Consider the following 20,831-nt stretch of genomic DNA (forward strand, 5'->3'; position numbering starts at 1 on the left):
TGCGCCCGGGGCTTCACCCGCTGCCCGCGGCCGGTCTCCGAGGTCCGGGAGCAGGGGGTTCGCTCCCCGCTGCAGCCTCCTGGAAGCAGCGCCCTCCCCAGGGGCGGGCCCTGGCTCCCCGTGCTTCTGCGGCGAGTGGGCGGCCAGGGGCGGGTGGACGAGAGGACGAGAGGACGCGCGGCTGCGAGACGGCCGCCGGGACGCGGAGGGCGCGGCGAGCCCGTGAAAGGAAGGAGGGGGGGACGGAGTCGGTGCGCGGGAGCCGCGAGGCGGGTCCTGCCGGGCGCGGCCGCCGTGGTTCCGGGACGCGCCCGGGGCAGCCCGCCCCCCGCGCGTAAGGTGCTCTCCAGGTAGCGCGGCACCCAGAGGGCGCCCTCGGCCGGCCCGCGCTCCCCGGCGTCGGCGTGCCGCTCCCCGAGCGCGGCGCCCTTGAGCCGCCGAGCCGCGCAGCTCGGCCGCCGGCTGGTCCGCCCGCCAAGAGGAGGAAACTCCGTCCCTTCCCGCTCGCCGCGGCCCGCGTCCCCACCCCGCGGGCTCTCCACCCTGCAGCGGCCGGGCGGCGTGGCCACGGAGGCGCCGAGGAGGGGCGAGCCGCCGCCGGCCAGCGGCGTGGCCCCGGGGGACAGGGTGCCCGAGCGGAGGCGGCGGCGCGGCGGCGGCGGCGGCGAAGGCGCGGCGCGCGATGGCAGCTGCCTAGCCCGGCGCGCGCGGAGCAGCCCGGAGCTGTGGCTGGCCAGACGGTGCGTCTGGGCCGGGGATCCCGGGGTGGCGGCCCGGCAGGCAGAGATGGGCACCGAGGCCGGCGAGGGCATCACTTTCTCCGTGCCGCCCTTCGCGTCCGCGGGCTTCTGCACCATCCCGGAGGGCGGCAGCTGCCGGAGGGGCGGGGGAGCGGCGACGGGGGCCGAGGGCGAGCCGAGCCAGCTGCCCCTGCCGCCGCCGGGCAGCTTCTGGAACGTGGAGAGCGCGGCGGCCCCCGGCACGGCGTGCCCCGCCGCCGCCCCGGGGAGCAGCGCCGCCCGAGGCCGGGGCAACGCTGGCAGCGGGGGCGGCCGGCGGACCACCGTGGCGTATGTGATCAACGAGGCGAGCCAGGGGCAGCTGGTGGTGGCGGAGAGCGAGGCCCTGCAGAGCCTGCGGGAGGCGTGCGAGGCGGTGGGCGCCACCCTGGAGACCCTGCATTTCGGGAAACTGGACTTCGGGGAGACCGCCGTGCTGGATCGTTTCTACAACGCTGGTGAGTGGCAGCTCCCCCGCCGTGGCCGCCGGGTTTCCCCGGGCGCTCCTCGGGGGTGATTTTGGTTTGTTTTGTTTTCGTGGGCGGGACGCAAGCTTCCTATTTACACCTCGCCCCACCTGGGGAGCCGCGAGGGGGCTGGCGGGCGCAGAGCGGCTTGTGCCGGTGCAGCGGACTGGAACTGTGCGGGGGATCTCGGACCTACTCTGGGTCCGGCCGTGGAGCCCCTAGGTCCAAGTCCAAGGCTTGAGGGACACTTTCTTTTCCCAGCATTGCGAGCTAATTGCTTCAGTCAGCTCTCCGCAGTGTGTGTTGGGGTTTCCTTTTGCACACACCTGTGGCCCTCTGAGGTGATGTTCCCTTCTGGGTGCAGAATTGGGAGTGCAGAAATGCCTTCTGCCGAGCGGTCGGCGGCACGGAGTGTTCCCTGTTTGAGTTTTTAAAGCGTGGCCCGACCTTCCTCAAGTAATTTCACCTTCAAGTTTTGGTTAAATAACTACACTCTGGAGTAGAAAAACTGTGAAATACAACAAATGCGTGTGATCTTTGTTAGAATCTTGCCAGAAGAACCAGGTGGTTTTTTTTTTTTTTTTCCCCAGATACTGTGATGGGTGGAGGAGTTTATAATAGAACATCGTTCATCGTTTAAAGAGGTCCCACGCTATTTTAATGACAGATTCGGTTGACCGTTGGTTGCTAGCTTAATCTACCGAAAGGGGATGTCTCTGTTTTAGCCTATTTCAGATTTCAGAAAGTGTTAGAGAATTCTGATGGCTGAAGCTCTGTTAGTAAGTGTTAGGAATGGCAGCGTGCTGCTGGAATCAAGTAATAGACGTGCTAATTTTTATAATTGTGGCGGTGGGAAACCTGGTCTGTCGTCTTCGAAAACAGTAAGCTTGCTACATTTGTGATCACGAGGTTTTATATTTCAATCTCATTCTCTTACAGCCTCTTCAAAACACCTGAAGTAGGCTTAAGTCTGCTTTGGAACTCAGCCAAAGCTGAATATTTTAAGAACAAGAAGAACTTCATGTTAAGGAAGCCAGACTAAATAAACCGAGGCTTTCTGGTTTGGGTATTTTTTAAACAGTCTGTGTCTTCATAACTGAACAGGAATATAATATATTATAGCATGTTTCTTGGGGTGGCTAGCTATAAAAATTACATAAACATAACTTCTAAAAATTATAGCACTCTTATTTTAGATTATAATTTGGAAGAAGCTTCAAAGAACCAAATGATATGAGAGACAAAAAGCCAAATAAAAACTTGAGCTTATTTTTATTGCAGTGATAGATTGGGCATATTTTTCCTAGGAATCTAGGGGAAAAAAAGTTAAACTCTCAGCTAATACGAAGGAAACTTTTCTAACAAGGCTGCCCTCTGTTGCTCTCCAAATACCATCTCTGCAGAAGGGAGAAAGTTTAGAAGAGGGCGGCCATTTGAATTCCATCTCACTCAGCCCTATGACCAGGCCTGGGAAGGGAGTGTTAATCACTTACTATATGAACTAATTAATTAGTCTATCACTGGCGGTGAATGGCCAGTACATATCACTGACCCCAAAAGTTCACAGGGGTCTCTGGCTGCCTTTATGTAGGGCACATTTGCTGTTAGAATCAAGGGAAGTACCCTGATCCTGGGGTCAGGACTGGCAAAGATCCAAGAGACATTTAGGTGCAGTGAGGAACAGAATGTGCTCTGGGAGGTCCCATGTCGGTGGCCCTTCTCCCAGCCCACTGTCTCGTTCAGCTTAGCCAGGCCTGAGTCTAATCCTTGCCCAGCTAGAAGATATTCAGCTTCATTGAAGCTATGGTGGAATGAAGATGGTGCAATTTGTCCTAGTCCTTCGTCTTTCTAAACTGAAGGCATTAGGCTTTGGTAACAGTCCAACTTAGGTTTTCCCCTGATGTCTAAGGGAGTGCTGTCTCTCCTTCCATCATGAACTGGGTCACCTGTTTTGTCTTGTTGTTTTTTTCTGTGAGAGGCCGGATAGCGTATACCTGAGACTCTGCAGTCTTCCAGGTTTCTCTCACAGGTATCCCAAGTCTGCTGTGAGAATAACCATCACCAGTCTCTAAAGAAATGCTTATATCGCTGAGAGTTTGAGGCCAGCCTGAGCTACACAGCAAGTCAAGCCCAGCCTGAACTATGCAGTGACACTCTTTTTCAAAAACCAAAGCCAAACCAAACCGAGCAAGCAAGAGACTATGGCTGTGGATAATAACACTGTTCTAGTAGACAGTTTTAGCTTGCAGGCTGGCTAAGGATAGAAACTGCAGATCCTGGGTCATGCTGGCCTTTTCTCTACACTTTGACCTTCATCTGAGATTGACTCCTTGTGATACAGTTGGAAGGGCATGGACCCCCCCTGGTGGAGCTGTTTATCCAGTTCTGCTCTGGGTCATAGACTTGTGAGACAGGCTTTTCATGCCTTACAGTAGGGTTTCTTTATCTGAAAAGTTCACCAGGGCAGAAGTAGAGGTAGAATTGAATCACACGTCTAAGATTCCCCTGAATCCTGTATATATTCATGAAAGCAAGAAAGCATGAGTATTGTAACAAGAGCTTTGGGGTCTGGATCCTGGTCTTGTTTCTTCTGTAAGTTTGGATGAGTCATTCAAACTTTTAGAAGAGTAGAAGAGTTGGAGCGATCTGCTCTTTAAAATTTCAGTATTATTACTGTAAGTCCTTGTACTTCCTAGAGATTCGTAAGGTCCTGAGGAAACTAGAGTTGTGACTTGACTGTCACAGAGCCTGTGTGAGGGTCACTCAGAAGCCACAGGTGTCCAGCACTCAGAGCTGGACTGAAGGGTAGCTTTTAAAAGGAGGTGATAGGAGAATAAAGACAGTCCAACCTGAGTCTTGCTTAGTTGTTGTTTCTTATTCAGTGCTGGAAATCCCACCTGGAGGCCTTGTGCTTGCCAGACAGGAGCTCTGCCCTGATCCTCAGCCCAGAGCCACAGCGCAGAGCCTGGCATTTAGAAAGGAAAGATAGAGCCCAAGTAGTTCAACCTAGTAGGACACCAACAAAGAGTCTGTTATTCTTAGAACTTCTGTTTTGTGTACTGGTGTCTGTTTAAAGAATATATTGGCATTGAAGTTTTCACTGAATTCTGCATTCTGTTGTTATTTATTCTGGCTTGTCTCTTAACTATATTTGTCATTTTTTTATTCTTTCAAATAAAGCTGATTCATGCTTAATTAATGCTACTATGAAAAACAATTATGTGTCTTAAAGACAGTTACGGCTTTACATATAAGAGAGTGTCATGCAGAGGCCGTAGATATCAAGCCAGACCCATACCTGCTCCAAGCCCCTTGCATAGAAGGCAGTAAAATTCTGTGTCAGCTACAGGGGTCGGCTACAGGTGCTGCCTTTGTGGACAGACCTTAGTGCTGAGATCATGCATGTACTGTGCAATGCAGGATGACCTTGAACATCGAATTCTCTAGTTTTTATCTCTTAAGTACTGGGTTTACAGTCACCCATTTATGCAACACAGGGACTCGAACCCAGGGCTTTTTGTATGCCAGGCAAGTATTCTACCAGCTGAGCAACATTCCCTGCTCTTAGAAATACTTACTGGGCACTAGTTTTACGCAGATTGCTAGAGTGACCCTCATTGCCTCCTTATTTTGCTTGTAAAAACATCGAACCATAAAGATGTTCATTCATGTTGGCGTGTGATTTAAGATTAATCAAGTGTTACAGGTAGCAGATTCCAGAACTCACCCATAGGAAGCCTTGCTAGCTCAAGCATATGGAACCCATTCACTACTCTAAACATCCAGGAAATGATGTCTCACACAGGATTTTGAAATACTCCTCTTGTGTGTTAGATCAGTGACTTTTGCTCTAATTCAGGTTTTGGTTCTATCTTGGCCATTGATAGGAGGAACATCAACTGGGATTAGGGGGAGGGGCCAAGAGAGAGAATGCAAGGAAAGAAGGATGCCCAGTGAAAGAGGAAATGCCAGCAAGGTGTCAAAACACTTTCATCTGTTTTAGCTTTCTTCCTATCCTAACCTACTATGGCCTTCAACTCCCTGCTGATGTAAGGCTTAGGAACCTTGCTTGGCTCAAAGCCATCTACCTTCCTCTTGGTGGGCACTGGATTAGATGGACTGCCAACTTCTCCTTTCCTTGCCATGGGCCATTATTGCATGTGCTGGGGCCTTCCTTTTAGCCTGGCTCACTGCAGATTGCAATCTCTTACTTGGTCTTTCATGCTGTGGCAATAGTGGGGAGCCGGAAGGAAGTGTGTGCTGCTTGACTTAACTTTTCTATTTTCATCCACATTGTGTTTTCAGTGGAGTAGAGTTTGTGCTAAGAGTGGCCCACACGCTACTTTCCTGGTGTGGCATCTGACCTTTGGAATGGGCTTTGCCTCCTTCGCCTCTAGCTCACCTTCTTAGGGCTTCTAGTTTTGTCTGGTAAAATAATATATGACCCTTGTACCCATCTGCCGTAGACTGAGTTTTTGAAAGTCTTGCTGCTGACTTGTGCATTTCTGCTTTCAAGTCTAGTCCAGATTTTGTAAGTATTGTCATTTACTTTGGGGGAGAGGATGAAGTGTGCATTCTCATGAACCAGTGTTTTAAAAAAATCAAGGGAACTGAAATGAATTTGCCAACACTTTATTTTTTCCAGTTGAGGATATTATAACACAGAGAAAGAGAGAAAAAAATTAATATAATGTTCTTAAAAAGGAAAGTTATTTTTATACTAAAAATTGGGTCATAAGGGGTGGGCAAAATAGCTCAGTGAGTAAAGTACATGATATACAAGCATGAGGACCTGGATTCAGATCCTCCGAGTCCACGTGAAAGCTGAGTATGGCAGAGGGAGTCTGTAGTTCCAGTGCTGGAGACAAGAGGATTCCAGGGGCTTTCTGGCTAGCCAGACTTGCTGTGTTTAGGTTCAGTGAGGGACCCCATGAAGGATGACTCCCAGTGTTGACCTCTGGCCTCTACATCTATAAGTCCAGGTAAACACCACACACACACACACACACACACACACACACACACACACACACACACACTGATTTTAAGAGTGCACTCACAATTTAGGTAAGGTCTGGAGCATAACTCAATGCTAGAACACTTGGCTAGCATTTGCAGGAACCTGAGTTCAGTCTCCAACACTGCAAACAGCAGCATCAACAACCACAACAATGAGGAGGATGACAATACCAAGAAAACTCTTTAAGTGTGATAGCCCAAACCTGCCGTGCTAGCACTTGGGAGGTGGAGGCAGGGGATTAAGATAAGAGTTCAAGGTCACCGTCAGTAATATGGCCACTTTGAAATTAGCCTGGGCTACATAAGACCATGTCAAGGGGAAAGGGGAGAAGCAAAGGAAAACAAAAGAAAACTAAGTAGGACAAAACCTCAGAATAAAGGATAGGCCTTTGCGTACAAATGTATGGAAAAACTCAGTAAATTCATTTTCCCCATAATACCATGAGTCAGTGAAAACTTTATTTTGCCAATTAACATAGCAGTTAGTGCTCTCAGCCTCTGGTCTGAACTGCCCTGCAGCCTCTTTGTAATTTTTAGTCACTCTAGTTCCCGAGAGAGACAAGCCTTAGTACAATTATCAGAAGAGGAAACAATGATAAATTCATTGAAACCAAGGAACCTACCTACCAATCTCTTGCTAATTAGACTTTTAAAAAAAGAATAGCCCCCGTGGCCACATGTGAACTGGCACACCATTGGGTCAGGTCTTGCTTCCCCAGCTAAACACAGAGCCCAGTGCTGGTTTCTTGAATAACTGCCTAACTGAAACGAAGAATGATTTTCCTAAACAAAATTTAATAGAAACTTTGGAAGAAAAAAAAAAAAAGTGTGGGGCAAGGAATCTAAAAAGAAAAAGCTCTCAGGATAAAAAATAGATTCCTTTTTAGAGCTCCCATTTCTTACCCAAAATAGCCAACTACAGATAGTCACGATGGGCCTTGCTTCCTGTCTCTGTGATCCTGGTTTCTTTCCTCCACTCGGCTGCCTTGGCCTGCTTGAGACCTTGCCGGCTGATAGCAGAGCTGCCCCTCTCTAGGTGAGACCTAGGTCGATGCATGGCACTGTGTTCTCATCAGTGCTCTTGCCGGTGCCAGTTTCCTGGGAGTTCGAAGACACAGGTCAGTTCCACTGTGGTAGCCACAGGGACTATCCCCTGCTTCCTGTTTCAGAGGCTTGGTTTGAGCCCGGTTAGTTCCAGTTTGGGGCTCAATTGGTTCATAGTTTCTTTGTGGTGCAGAGGGAAATTCACAAGCATTAAGGCCCAAGAATATGCAAACCTTTCCACGGTAAGCTACCACAGCTGTGGCTTTCTTCATCCAGCCTGTCTCTTCAAACAGCAGTCCAAACCAGTACAACTACAGGGGCCTACTTTTTTGGCCAGGGATTTTAAGGATCTCTTTCCTTCCCTTCTTTTCCTCTCCCTCCTCTGTGCTCATTTTTATGTTAACTTTTTAGAAAAACATAAAAGCTAAGAGGAAAAAGCAAAAACAAAAACAAACAAACAAACAAAAAACCCAAAACAAAACCCAAGCTACATTGTGGTGATTGTCTCAGGAGGAACGAGAGGGAAGAGAGAGATGTAAATGTAAAGGGTCTCGCAGAGCAGGGCAGGCCCCTGTGACTCAGAGCCACCCAAGCCACACCAGACGTCAGGACACATTGCTTCCAAACAGACCTCTTCTCTTGCAGTGGGTAATCAATAATGAGGAAAGCCATATTCAAGCTTTGTAATTTCTTTGTTGTGAAAGGTATAGTTTAGGGCGGGGGGAGCCGGGACCAGGGCTGTCTTTCCTGCTTCAAGCTGCCACTGCTTTCCCCTCCACCTTGACATTTCTGTGTGCGTCTTGGTCACACTGGTACAAAGGTTGTTTCACATGGCCAGCTCAGAACCGAGTTAGGATGTTCAGTACTATCTCATCCACTTTTGACCATCTTCTTAGCTGAATAGAAGAGATAGACACGGCCTTGTAGTATCTGTATTTTAAAGATACATGATACACACATATACATATATATATATATATATATATATATATATAATTTTTTTTAATTGAGCCAGAAACACATACTTCTCTGCAGGCTCTAACCAGCATTTTGCTTGATGATAACCAGATAATTTTTCTGGTAGCTTGCATAGCACCTTCCAGCACTACCAGAAGTAGGGCTGAAACTTCTAGGTCCATACTGGCACGCTTTTGCTGTGTTCCATGACTCAAGTTTGTGGTGTCCTCAGTAGTAGAAGTCCAGAGGGAACCCAAGAGTGATAGCAACAGCCTGCAATGTTTGAGGGTCTCTGGGACTAAACAACTTTATGGATATGCTCTCTGGTAACATTGTTGCTTTTGAGGGTCACGTATTTAACATGTGTTAATCTCACTATGACAAAGCCTAAACTTGGAGGAATTTGTCTAGGCAAAGTAGTTTTGTTTGATCCAGTGAAGCTTTCAGTCTTCAGTCCTGGGCAATAGAATTTCATTTCCCCCCAAGAATTCCTAGTTTCTGAGGCATACTCAGTCTTTACTGTTTAGCTACAGCAGAGTGAAAAAAGGCTTATAGACCGGCTAACTGAGCAGGAAGTTGGCTTACAGTTACTGCATTTCTCAGAGTGGGCGTGTGCGGGTCGCGGTAAAGCAGGGTTTGGGTACAAGTCACTTGGCATGATCTAGTGAGATCAGAGAGCAGTGCTGTGCTTGTACGTGGCTTCCCTTTTCTTGCCAAGCAAACCAGCGCTGCCAGTATTTTCTGTGTGGAAAGTACACTTGACTGTTGATAAATCTGAATTAAAACCTGAAAGAAAATGCTAGCCTGGGCTCCTAGGAGAGTTGTAGATCCTTTGTCTTAGAACAGTGATTCTCAACCTGTGGGGATTGAACACCTTTTTACAGGGGTTGCATAAGGCCATTGGAAAACACAGATATTTACATTATGAATTACAGCTGCAGCAAAATTACAGTTATGACGTGGCAATGAAATAATTTTATAGTTGGGGATCACCCCAACGTGAGGAGCTGTGTTAAAGGGTCACGGTATTGGGAAGGTTGAGAACTACTGGTTTATAAGATCAGCAGTATAGAAAATGTATTTAACTGTAACATGGTGTGTGTGTGTGTGTGTATTACTCGTGGACTGATCCTTCTGTATTTACATAACTTATTCAGCAGATCTCTTTGTTGCTTCTGACGTCTGATATTACGGGTTGTCAACGTTATGAAGGCTTCACATAGACACTTAGGCTTTTGACTTTATTACCATTAATTTATAGGAAATTCATGTTACTACTCCCTAGTTCATTTAGCATGAACTGAGTAGCACTCTGTCTCATCAATATTAATTTTGCTTTTTTCAGATCAAGTTTTAAGTTTATTGTTATTATTATTATGGGGGGGCTGGAGAAACCTGTGTCATGGCGCACATGTGGAGCTCAGAGGACACCTGTATGGAGTTGCTTCTCTGCGTCTACCTTACCGCAACTTACGGGAATTAAACTCATGTCTCCAGGCCTGAGGTTTTCAGGTGTTAAGATCCTTTACTTGCTGCTCCAGCTTTTGCGTCCCTCAGACCAAATTTTTAAATGGCAAAAATTCACACTATGATAAGATAAGAATAACATACACACAGTTATTTTTTTAACATTCTTTTGAAGAAACAAATTAGATGCAAAGACATACTACTTAAGTAGGAAAATTGCATTTAAAAGCCGCAAATGGTAAACATTCCTCAGTGTTCATTGATGGCAGGATTAGAGATGGGCTCACCTGCACCTGTTTAGAAGCGCAGACTGAATCCTTCTATAACTTTACTCTGTTTAAGGCACAGAAGGCTAGGAGTGGCAGATACCTCCAGGTCTGAGGCCAGGGAACCTTCATGGCATATTATTTGTAACTGCTATTGTCTGGGGTTCCTGGGTGCTCATGATATCTTTCAGAAGGTTAAGCTTTGATATCATACAAGTGCCACTCCTCTAGTTCAGCAAAATCTTACATCTGTTTGGAACTAAAATGGAGATTTGGCCTACCTTGTAGTTGTCTGCAATACTAAGTCATGTATTTTTATGGCTTGGACTCAGAGCACTGGAGAGTGCACCCACCCCCCACCCGCCAGCTTGCTTGCTTGCTTGCTTGCTTCCTTCCTCCCTCCCTCCCTCCCTTCCTCCTTCCTTCCTTGGGATTATAGGTGTGCACCGCCACACTTGGCCTTAGAACCTTGTATTGCTTCTAGAAAGCAGGAAGTTGTTCACACTTCAGTGCTGTCAGCGCTGTGCTGTGATAGTGCCTGGGAACTTTGAGACAAACTAGCACTGTGGTATTTGTGCATCATCATGCCTTCATTTTCCCAGAGTGCAGCTATTTTGATCATGTTTTTGTCTTCCCCTAAAAATGCCATTGGGACACCGGAATTAGTTTGCAAGGCAGACGCATGAAGAAACCCTTGCTTTTCTGTTTAAACTCCATGCTCTCTGGTTTATTCTTGGTTCATTTGTCAGGTAGACATGTGTTACCCAAAGAGAGTTCTGTGCCAGAGGATAAGCCACATTACATTTGAGAAGATTTTGCAAGATAATAAAAGAAGACTTGACATAGCTGTGACTTGAGCCTCTCAGGTCTAATGTGCTTTCAGCCTTCAGTTACCTGCACTAAATCCTGGGAGATTAACTGGAGACTTAGGCTAAGGTAGAAGCCCCGGGTGACTTCATGAGAACTGTCTTTTCAGTACTTGCAACTGTCCTGTTTACCCACTGAAGAGCCTCTTAGCCAGCTTTTGCACTATAATATATATCTGGTATGTGGTCACAGGGGAAATTCCTCCTGAATCCAGCATATCACAAAGCTATTTATAAATGCAACCTTAACATCCATTTTCATTTAAGTTAAGAATAACCACATATCTATTTATCTTTCTATGCTTGTTCTCTCTTTAAGAACCATGAAATTTTAAATTGCATGTTTTGCTTAGTAGCCTTTACTTACTCCCTCTAAACCTGATCTGTTTTCAAGATGCTAAATAAACTTTGATTTGCTTTTAGGATTCAGTATGCAAGGCGGAGTGTTCTTTGTGAGATATTAGCACTAGTTGTTCAGGCAGAGTGTGTGTAATCAGAGCAACTTGGGAAGTGGAGGCAAGAGTTCAGACCCATCTGGGATACATAAAAACCTCAAAAAGCAAAACAACAGCTGGGGAGATGGCTTAGCAGGTAAAAGTGTTTGCCATGCATGCCTGAGGACCTGAGTTCAGTCCCCGGAACCCACATAAGAGGCTGGATGCAGAGATGTGCATCTGTCATCGTAGCATGCTTACAGTGCGTGGGGAAGCAAAGACAGGAGGATTGGCCAGAGGTTCACAGGCCAGCTAGGTAGCCTGGAGCTACCTAGAGCTCAGGGACAGAAACAAGAAAGACACTTGGAGGAAAGAAGTGACTCCCAAAACGTCCTCTGACCTCCACACATGGCTTATGGAATGCATGCCCTCAGTCTCCCATGAATGTGCATACACATGTAATTATATATGTGTGTATATACATATATATGTGTGTATACATATATGTGTACATGCATATGTATATGTAAATAAATATATGCATGCCCATGTATCTCTCTGCTGCCTACAGATCAAGATGTAGAGCTCTCAGCTCCTTCTCCAGCACCGTGTCTGCCTGCCTGCCAGCATGTTGATAATGGACTAAATCACTGAACCAGCCCCAAGTAAATGTTTACCTTATAAGAGTTGCCATAGCCATAGTGTCTCCTCACAGCAAAGAACCTTAATACAGGGCGAAAAGTGTGATATGAAAGACCAGGCTTTGGAATGAATATATATAATCATTACGCAGGAGGATAATATAATGTGACTTGGGTGATTAAATGATGGTGGTCGATGCTGATGTGGGATCGAGACTTTGGATAGGAGGAAACACTTGTTTTGGTTCACATTTTGCGGGGTTCCAGGCTATATGGAGTGGCCCCCCTGCCTTTTTTGGCCTATTCAAAACTGTCCACATTATGAGCTTCAGAGAAAAAGAGAGAGAAGCCGTGGTTCCCACGGTCCTCTTCAAGGCACATGCCAGGGACCTAAAAACCTCCCATTCTGCCCCACCTCTTAAATGTTGTACTGCTGCCCGATAGCAGCACCCAGGCCTGAGCCTGCACCAACAGGGCACCTCTGTGGAGACAGTCAGGAGCAAGTAAAGCAGGGGGCTCCTCAGTGAATTTTCCTCTTTACATGCGAGTAATTTTTTGTTACATTTTTTAGTGGTGGTGGTGGTGGTGGTGGTGGTGGTGGTGGTGTGTGTGTGTATCTGTCTGTTTGTCTGTGGGTATTGTGTTTGGCAGCAAATGCCTTTTCCTGCTGAGCCATCATCCTACCAGCCTAAGTCAAATGTTTAAAAGAAATAACTGGAATTGAAGGCTATAGAGTTTTATGTAATTTTGGTCAGCAATATTAGGTAGAGGGTCCCATTGATTCCTGGTGAATAAGCTGAAGCTTGTGATTTTGAAAAATGTGTTTTCCAGCCTGAGAGATGGCCCAGCTGGGTAGTTCACTAGCTGACCTGCTGAGTTTCTGTGCCCAGATCACACAATGGATAGAGGAACCAACTGCTGACAGTTACCCCTGGCCCTACCCACTTGTGTCATTCTCTCTATCACCCTCTCGTTCACACAGGTAATAGTAATAGTAATAGTTAAAAAAAAAAAAACTAAAAGATTAAAGAGCATGTTTGTTGGTGAAAGGAGCAGAAAGGGAAAGCAGCGGAATCTGCCATCAGCAGAGTGAGTTGGTTTGCCTGACCATTTTCTGCCTGAGAGTCAGGGCGAGGCCAGCATGCCTGCTTCTGAGGGCATGGACTACTGAGAGCAAGTACTGAGTCATAGAAGGGGCCTTTGGAGTAAGGCCAAGATAGTAAATGCACAGAAACCCGATTAGGTGTACTGGTTTTCTTGCTGATTTTATTCCGTAAAGTGTAGTCATTGCAACCCAGGGCCAATGTTTTCCTTATTTGATTCGACTTTGGGGGACTGGTCCTAGACTGCCGTGTGTGTAAGACAGGTGTTCTACCTTTGAGCTACGCCCTCCGAGCATCTTGTGCTAGCTTTAATTGGTTTAAAATAGTGTTGCTTTTCTGGTGCTATTTGAGAACTTAGGTGTATTTGAACTCACAGTGAGACACCTTATGCTTAGGTCCTAACTTACTGGTGGGTTTAGTTTATAGAAGTGTAGGACTTGTTCAGGAGTGAAGAAAGAGATACCTGAGGCCAGGTAAGTTTTGTTTTCATCTGTCCCCAGTATCCAGATTTCACAGGCTTTTCAAAGTTACAAAGCAGGGCCTGGAAGCTGCATGCTTTTGTTGTTTTCTCAGCTTCTTGAGCTACTTCATTGCTTGTAGAACCAGTGTGTATAAAACTGATCCCCCTCCCTTAAAGCATGAGATAGCTTTGCTTACTTTTCCCACTTTATAAGTGGGAAACATGTCACATTTTCAAAGCTTAACTTTTACGGTTTCTTCACTTTAGCTTCTTTCTAAGCACTGCTCAGTGGAAGACTGCTCTGACTATATTCTTTTATTTATTTATTAATTATTTTTTAAATATTAGTTACAATTTATTAATTAAACCCTAGATTAACCGGAAGCCACTTCCATTACTGGCTGTACCCATTCATTTGCATTCAGTGTCTGTGTGTCCATTGCACACAGAAGCTTCCCAATCAAAACCGATCCTGCTATAAAGAGCTGCTAATTTTTACCCATGGTTTTGGCATCAACACCCTTACCCATTTCACACACTGCACTTCATTGACTGATGTTTCTGAAGATACCGTCTGTCATCTTCTGTGCTCTCGTCACCCTGGTGGCAAGACACGGAAGGAAGATGCTACATAGAAACACCTAAGTTCTCTTATATCCTTAAGGGTGATTTTAGCAGGGACCAGTCTTCTGCTCTTTTATAAAGTGTGGAAACATTATACATTCAAATACAGCTTTATAATGATGCTCAAGTACATCCTCTGCAGCCCTTCACATTTAGGAAAACCAAAATCCAAGGATGTCCAAGTCCTGTATATAAAATGGTACAGTTTTTGCCCATTATCTAGGTACATTCTCCATTATCTTCATGTCATAATGCTACTGCAACATAAATGCTGTAAGAAGTATCAGTACATGCTTAGTACGGACTTCATCTTTTCTCCAATTCCTTTATTTATTTACTTATTTTTCATTCTCTTTAACCCAAGCTGGCTTTTAATTCCCAATTCTCATGCTTCAGTGCCCCAAGACCATGTTTCCTGGCTGAAAATATGATTTAATAAGAAAAACAATCATGGAAAATTAATTTTCCCGCATGATACTTCTACTTTTTCTAAAAGAGTGAATGGATTACCCTGGTTTTTGGAGGCTACATTCATATGTAACATAAAGAAGTAGACTTTATTAGAAGTTTAATTTGGTCTCATGATTAATCTAATAAGACTTTCTCTGAGATGCTCTATTTAACTTAGGAAGTCACTGTGGTATACATTTGTTCTGTAAGTCTTTTTAACACCTCAGGTGTCTTTTAATCACAAATACCGATCTGTCCAGTTTCCTGACCCAGTGATATTAGTTACCTGTGCCCTGAAGCCCACTTGTGGGCAGATGCATCTGATGGTGAAGGGAATCGTGAAAACTTGGAGGAACCTCCAGCTCTGCTCATAGCTGTGGGTGAACTGAGGTAAAGCAGGTGAGGAAGCATGGAGCTGTCAGGAGCCCTCCCTAGATCCACTTGGCTGTGAGGTCAGTGGTACCCAGCTATTTTTATTTTCAAATCTTAAAGTGTTCCCAGAGGACATCTTTGTCAGCATTTCTTTGCTCATTCTTGCTTAATCCTGTACAAGGAATCTAGAGCCTTAACCCAGAAGTGTTTTCTGTAGAGCAGTTGCAGATTTTCAGGCGAGGTGTTCAGTCTCTGCTTGCTGCGGTGGCATAGAGGATTGGCTCTGGTCTTGGCTGTAGCAGTTCCCATGCTTTGGAACTGTATCAAGTAGTTTCTTGCCTACCTCATGACCTGTAGTGTGGCCAAGATGACTATCAGGGGACAGAGATTATTTCTTCAAATGTGTACAGTCTAAATGTGTACACATATATCCCCAGTGGCCAGAGGGGGGAAAAGTCTTTTTAGTAGAGGAATCAAAGCTATATACTATACTGACCAAAACCATGGCTGGATTTGGAAGACTTCTGTTTTTGGATCTTGACCCTACCAGTTCCTAGTTTTGAGTTTATGCTTCTTTCTCTAAGCCACTGGGTTTCTGTTTACTGCTGTTGTCTTTTGTTTTGCTAGGGATTAGTCTTGGGGCCTCTCGAATGTTGGGCAAGTGCTTGGCACTGAGTTTCTTCCCGGAGTGCCAAGCTTTTTTGTCTGTAATATGGAAACGGGCAGTTAGAGCCCTGCAGGCGGGGAAGTCAAATGTGATCCTGCCTGTAAGGAGTTTTCATGCATCTTGGAGACCATGGACTGCCAAGATAATAAGGATTTCAGAGTTGTGTAATCTAGCATCCTATTTGATCTAGAATCTGCCAGAATGTTTGTTTGTTTGTCTTTGATGCACATTTACTACTGTAAATTAAAGAAAAATGTTGAGGGGGAATCAAATTTCAGATTCCTGATTTTTTATTAGTATGATGTGTAAATAAAGTCCTCCAAAGCTAGGTTGTTAGCTTTCCCACATTGTAATAAAATATACCTGAGATAATCAATACAAAAAGAGAGAAGGTTTACTGAGTTTTAGTGTATAGTTGATTGGCCCTGTTGCTTTGAGGGCTTTTGCAAGACAGCCTGTGACAGAGGGAGCCTATTTGCAGCTCGAGGAGCAGACTTTTTAACCAGAGGTCTCTGGGGGACATTCAAGATTTAAATGGTAGCATTAGGCATTAGTGGCTAAAGTGGTAGAGGGACATTACATAGGAACCCAGCCTGGTCACAGTGATCTCCTTCATAGAGCTCAGAGTTGACATCACAGGAGTCACTTGTCACAGCATCTGCCATGCAGTGGGCAAACTGTGGAGAACCAGGTGGATCTCTCTGCCGTTCAGTTCTGCCTCCCTGCAATTCTTTTGACCGTAAGAAAGCCTGCGTTAGAAAGATTAGCCAGAGAAACCTGTGCAAAGACCAACATTTATGCTTTAGTGCTGGGTTATTATTCTGAGAGGTCTGTGTTCCATTTTCCTATTGTATCACCACGCAAAATAGATTGGCTTCCAACAGCAGCCTGTTATCTGTCACAGCTTAATGGGGTGAGTTGGTTCCTGGGTGTGTCCCCATTTTGTTGGGTCTGTAATCACCTGGAGACCTGCAGACTGGGCTGCAGAGCCCAAGAAGGCTCATTCCAATGACTGGGTGTTGACGAAGCAGTCTGTTGGCCTCAGATACCCCTCCTATACCTGCTGCATGGCATTTCCATACAACCAGGTTGACCTTCTCATGTAAATCCTGAGAAGAGCATTCTGTGAGTGAATATGCCAAGGAGAAGGAAGTAGAAGCTGTCAGTTATCTCAAATTGACCTCAGCGTCTTAAGAACATCCCTTGTGCTGCTTTCTCTTGACCAGAGCAGTCACCTTGCCAGCCTGGAGTTAAAGGGAGGGAAATGCATCAGTGGGAGAGAGGACAAGCACACACAGAGGGGTCAGGAATTAATGGTGGCCATCTTTGGAAACATTTGCCACAGTTTGGAGTTCTTGCCTATGTCACCCAGATGTGCCCGAATACAACTGACCGATCAGCAGGTCCATGGCTTTCATCCTGGCTTGCATCCGTCTCTTAGCTATGTCATGGAGAGGAAACTGAGGTGTGGCTTTGAAAATAGGCATTGCATTTTTAGAAAGCAGTCATTGAAAATAGAATAAGAACAATTGCAGAATATGGAAAAATTGTTTTCTCCTCTGAATTTTAAGTGTCTTTAGAGAGGCCTAGTAGAAAAGTTATTGTCACTCCTAGCTTCACTTCTGTTGGGATAAAATATCCTGGCAAAAAGAGACTTGGGGGAGAAAGTATTTTAGCTTAAAATTCCAGGTTGCAGCCCACCATTGTTGTGGGTCAAGCAAGGCTAGAACATCAAACTGTCACACCACTTCCACAGTCAAGGATAGAAAGAAATGAATGCTATTCGCTTGCTTGCTGTGCTCAGCTCAGTTTCTTCTAAAACACACAACAACAAAGCAGATGTCTCACTATGTCACCATGTTGGCCTGAGACTTATGGTCAACCAGGCTGCTTTTGAACTCATAGAGCTCTGCCTTTGTTTCTCAAGGGCCAAGATTAAAGGTGCACACCACCAGGCCTAGCAATTTCTCTACTCATACAGTTCAGTACCCCTTGCTTCCACAATGGGCTGAGCCTTCCCACATCAGTTAACTTAGTTAAGGCCGTCTCTCATAGATTGCCCACAGGTCAACACAATGTAGATAGTTTCTCTTTGAAGCTCTGTGCCCAGATGAGTCTAGCCTCTGTCCAGCTGGCAGTTCCAACTAAGCATGGAGCTGTCAAAGTAAAAACCTGTGACTTTTTCAAGTAAGAAGAGCGTCTGTGTATGCGCTGCCCGGACTCCCTATGTTTGAGCGTGTTGGGTGACGTAGTTGAACAGAGATGGGACAGCAGTAACCCACACTGGCTGGTCTGAGAGATGAAGGCAGTGAGCAAACATGCAAAAATGCTATTTATAGATGAAGTGCTTCCTCTAACCTAGTGGTTCTCAACCTTCCTAATGTGTGGCCCTTTAATATAGTTCCTCATGTTGTGGTGACCCCCCCACATTAAAATTATTTTGTTGCTACTTCAGAATTATAATTTTGCTACTGTTATGAATTATAATGTAAATATGTGTGTTTTCCAATGGTCTTAGGTGACTTCTGTGAAAGAATAATTCAACCCTCAAAGGGGTTTTGACCCACAGGTTGAGAATCACTGCTCTAAGCTAACTACTTTTGCAAAAAGAAATGGGGAATATTGCCATTTTAAAAAGCATCTTCTCTAAACTACTTTATTCCCCCTTGGGAACGGGCTAATCTGTCGTCTTTATTCTCTCCCTATGAAAAAGGTGAAGAGGATGGTGCTGTAGGTTTTCAGAGAACTTGGAGTGGCAGTGGTGAAGGAGTCTGGGAGTGGAGAGAGGCCTTCTCTAGGGTCAAGTGCAGATGCAGGTGTGTGTTTCAAGGACTGGTTTCATGTGCAGACATGCTGCGTCCCCAGAGGGGTTTGCAGCCGGCATCGGTCTCTAGATAAAGACGGGAGTGCAGGAGGTTCTTCCTGGAGGGCTTTCCCCAGCTTCATCCCACTTGGCTTTAGAAACAGAGAGAGTTTATTTTTCTTTCAGTATTTTTCCTAATCTAAATTCTCCTCAAGCCTTATCCTCACACACTTGCTGTCTTATTTCTGGTGCAGTCCACTGGCAGGCTGGAGCAGTTAGGAATGGGAGCCAAGCCCTCCTTGATCTTTGGCTGGGGCATACCTCAGAGTCATGTGCAAACACTGGACAGTTCTTGGCTGAGTGTCCTATCGAGTGTACTGTTTACATTTGGAAAAAGCATTGGTTCTGTTTGGTGAACAGAATGTTTCCAGCTCGAACCATACAGTGAGAGCTGGGAGTCTCTGCTAACCTCTTCTCACCTCCACCCCCATTCCCTTTCCTGCTCTTTCTTCAACATTTCTCAGGCTGCCTGTCAGTATAGAGTTTCCTTTCTTATTTTTGTCAGTTGCTCCAAATGTGGCAGCACGATCCTAAGCTCAGATGAGAAACAGAAGGTATTTGCATGTCTTTTTTAAGGTCATTGATTTTGAATTGTGTAAAGGCTGGTGAGTTGATTTTTTAAAAATGTATTCACTTTATATCCTGATCATAGCCCCCTCCTTTGTCTCCTCCTGGTCCCACCCTTCCTCCCTCTTCTCCCCTAGCGGGGAGCCCTCCTCCACTACCAACTGACCCCAGCCTACCACGTCTCATCAGGACTGCCTGCATCCTCTTCCTCTATGGCTTGGTAAGGCCTCCTGGCCAGGGGAAAGTGATCATAGAACAGGCAACAGAGTCCATGTTAGAGTCCATGCTCCTCTTACTAGGAGACCCATATGGAGACTGAGCTGTCTATTGGCTACCTCTGAACAGGGGGTCTAGGTCCTCTCCATGCATAGTCCTTGGTTGGTGCATCTGTCTCCTATGGCATCCCTGTGCCCAGATTTTTTGGCTCTCTTGGTCTTCTTATGGAGCTCCTGTTCACTCTGGGTCCTTCTATCTTTTAATTTTTTTAAAGATCTTGTTTCTAATGTGAACAAACCCTGCTTAGGAGTTTTTAATTTGGGATAGATTTGCTGGCTGGTTCGAAGAAGATGCTACAGTCTTTTGGCTGGTGCCTCAAGCCTTGGGTTGTTTCTGCCCTTGGGGAGCCTTCTTTCTTACCCTTGCCCCAGCCTTTCTCTCCTGAGCTGAATATTTGCTCTGAAAGGACTTTATTAGCAGCATCCTGCTGGAGTCCCCTCATTGGTTCCTGACTAATGGAAAGGATACTTGTTAGCCACTGTGCAGGGCCCTGACAGGTCATTACAGCCCCAAACTTCCAGTGCCCGGTGACGTGACCAGGCCCAGCCCCACCCCTGCCTGCTTTTCCCTGAGCTGATAGCTCTCAGGGGTCTCTCCATCCTCGCTCCAACAGCCCTGTGTGCCTATTCTTCTGTTCTTCCCATGCCCCCCCTTAACAATCAATAGGTTTTTTGTTTGTTTGTTTGTTAGTTTGTTTTGTTTTTATGCTGGTAGTTGCTGGAACCAATAATTTAGGAAACAGGAGGATTCTTCTAGATGCTTTAGTGTAGCAACAGTTTTGAGAATCCTGGAATTTTGGTTTCTTTACAAAACACAGAAATGCTGTAAGAATGTGCTTTTGTTTTAATCCCAGGTGTAGGGATGTGGGGGTGTCCCCAGCAGCTGACTAAGATTTGCCTTGTGCCCCAGCAAACACAGGGTTTTGCTAGCTGCACATAGTTTCTGCTATTGTGTGATGTTGAAATTGTGGGTACTTTTCAGACAGTATGTAAATGCTAGGGCCCCAAGAGGCGGGGTCCATGGTTGTTGGTCATTCATAGCTTAGTAGTCATGCTCAAAGATGAAACAAGAAGAAACAAATTAGATTCAAGGATCTCTCTCTCTCTCTCTCTCATATCCTTCTTTCTCTCCTACCTAGTGATAGGGGATGAAAGGGGGTAAAGGGTGGGATACAGAAGAACCCACCAAGTAGCAAAAAACCTGGTTACCTGTTGGTCCTTCCTTTCTAGAGTGCCTTCTGCTGGTCAGTATTCCAGGACCCTTCTGTGGCAGCAGCCTGGAGAGGGTCCTTTTCTGCCTGTTGCAGTATCCCACCTTAAACCCACCGATTCCTAATGCCGACCTCTCAGTGAGGCTTGTGTTTTAAAGTCAGGTTTATTGTGTTCTTGTGTCCTGGGAGCTCCCGAATGAGTCTCTGAAGCATCTGTCATAGCACGCTCCTGCTTCTGTAGGAAACTACTGTAGGTTGTGCGGTTTGTAAACAGACTACATTTTCTCATGGTCTGCAGA

At 45.8% G+C, this 20,831-nt stretch overlaps 1 protein-coding gene across 1 annotated transcript in view; it reads left to right on the forward strand.

Annotated features, from left to right (window-relative positions):
- The first annotated feature begins 365 nt into the window (after positions 1-365).
- The window catches only part of Map3k5 (mitogen-activated protein kinase kinase kinase 5), a 190,096-nt gene continuing 169,630 nt past the window's right edge, over positions 366-20,831 (forward strand). The window contains exon 1 of the mRNA XM_055599285.1: positions 366-1,237. Coding sequence (XP_055455260.1) covers positions 787-1,237 — 451 coding nt within the window. The 5' untranslated portion in view covers positions 366-786. The remainder of the gene's footprint in view (positions 1,238-20,831) is intronic.

This window comes from Psammomys obesus, unplaced genomic scaffold (assembly GCF_907164565.1).
Source record: "Psammomys obesus unplaced genomic scaffold, mPsaObe1.curated_primary_1811, whole genome shotgun sequence".
NCBI classification, from domain to species: Eukaryota; Metazoa; Chordata; class Mammalia; order Rodentia; family Muridae; genus Psammomys; species Psammomys obesus.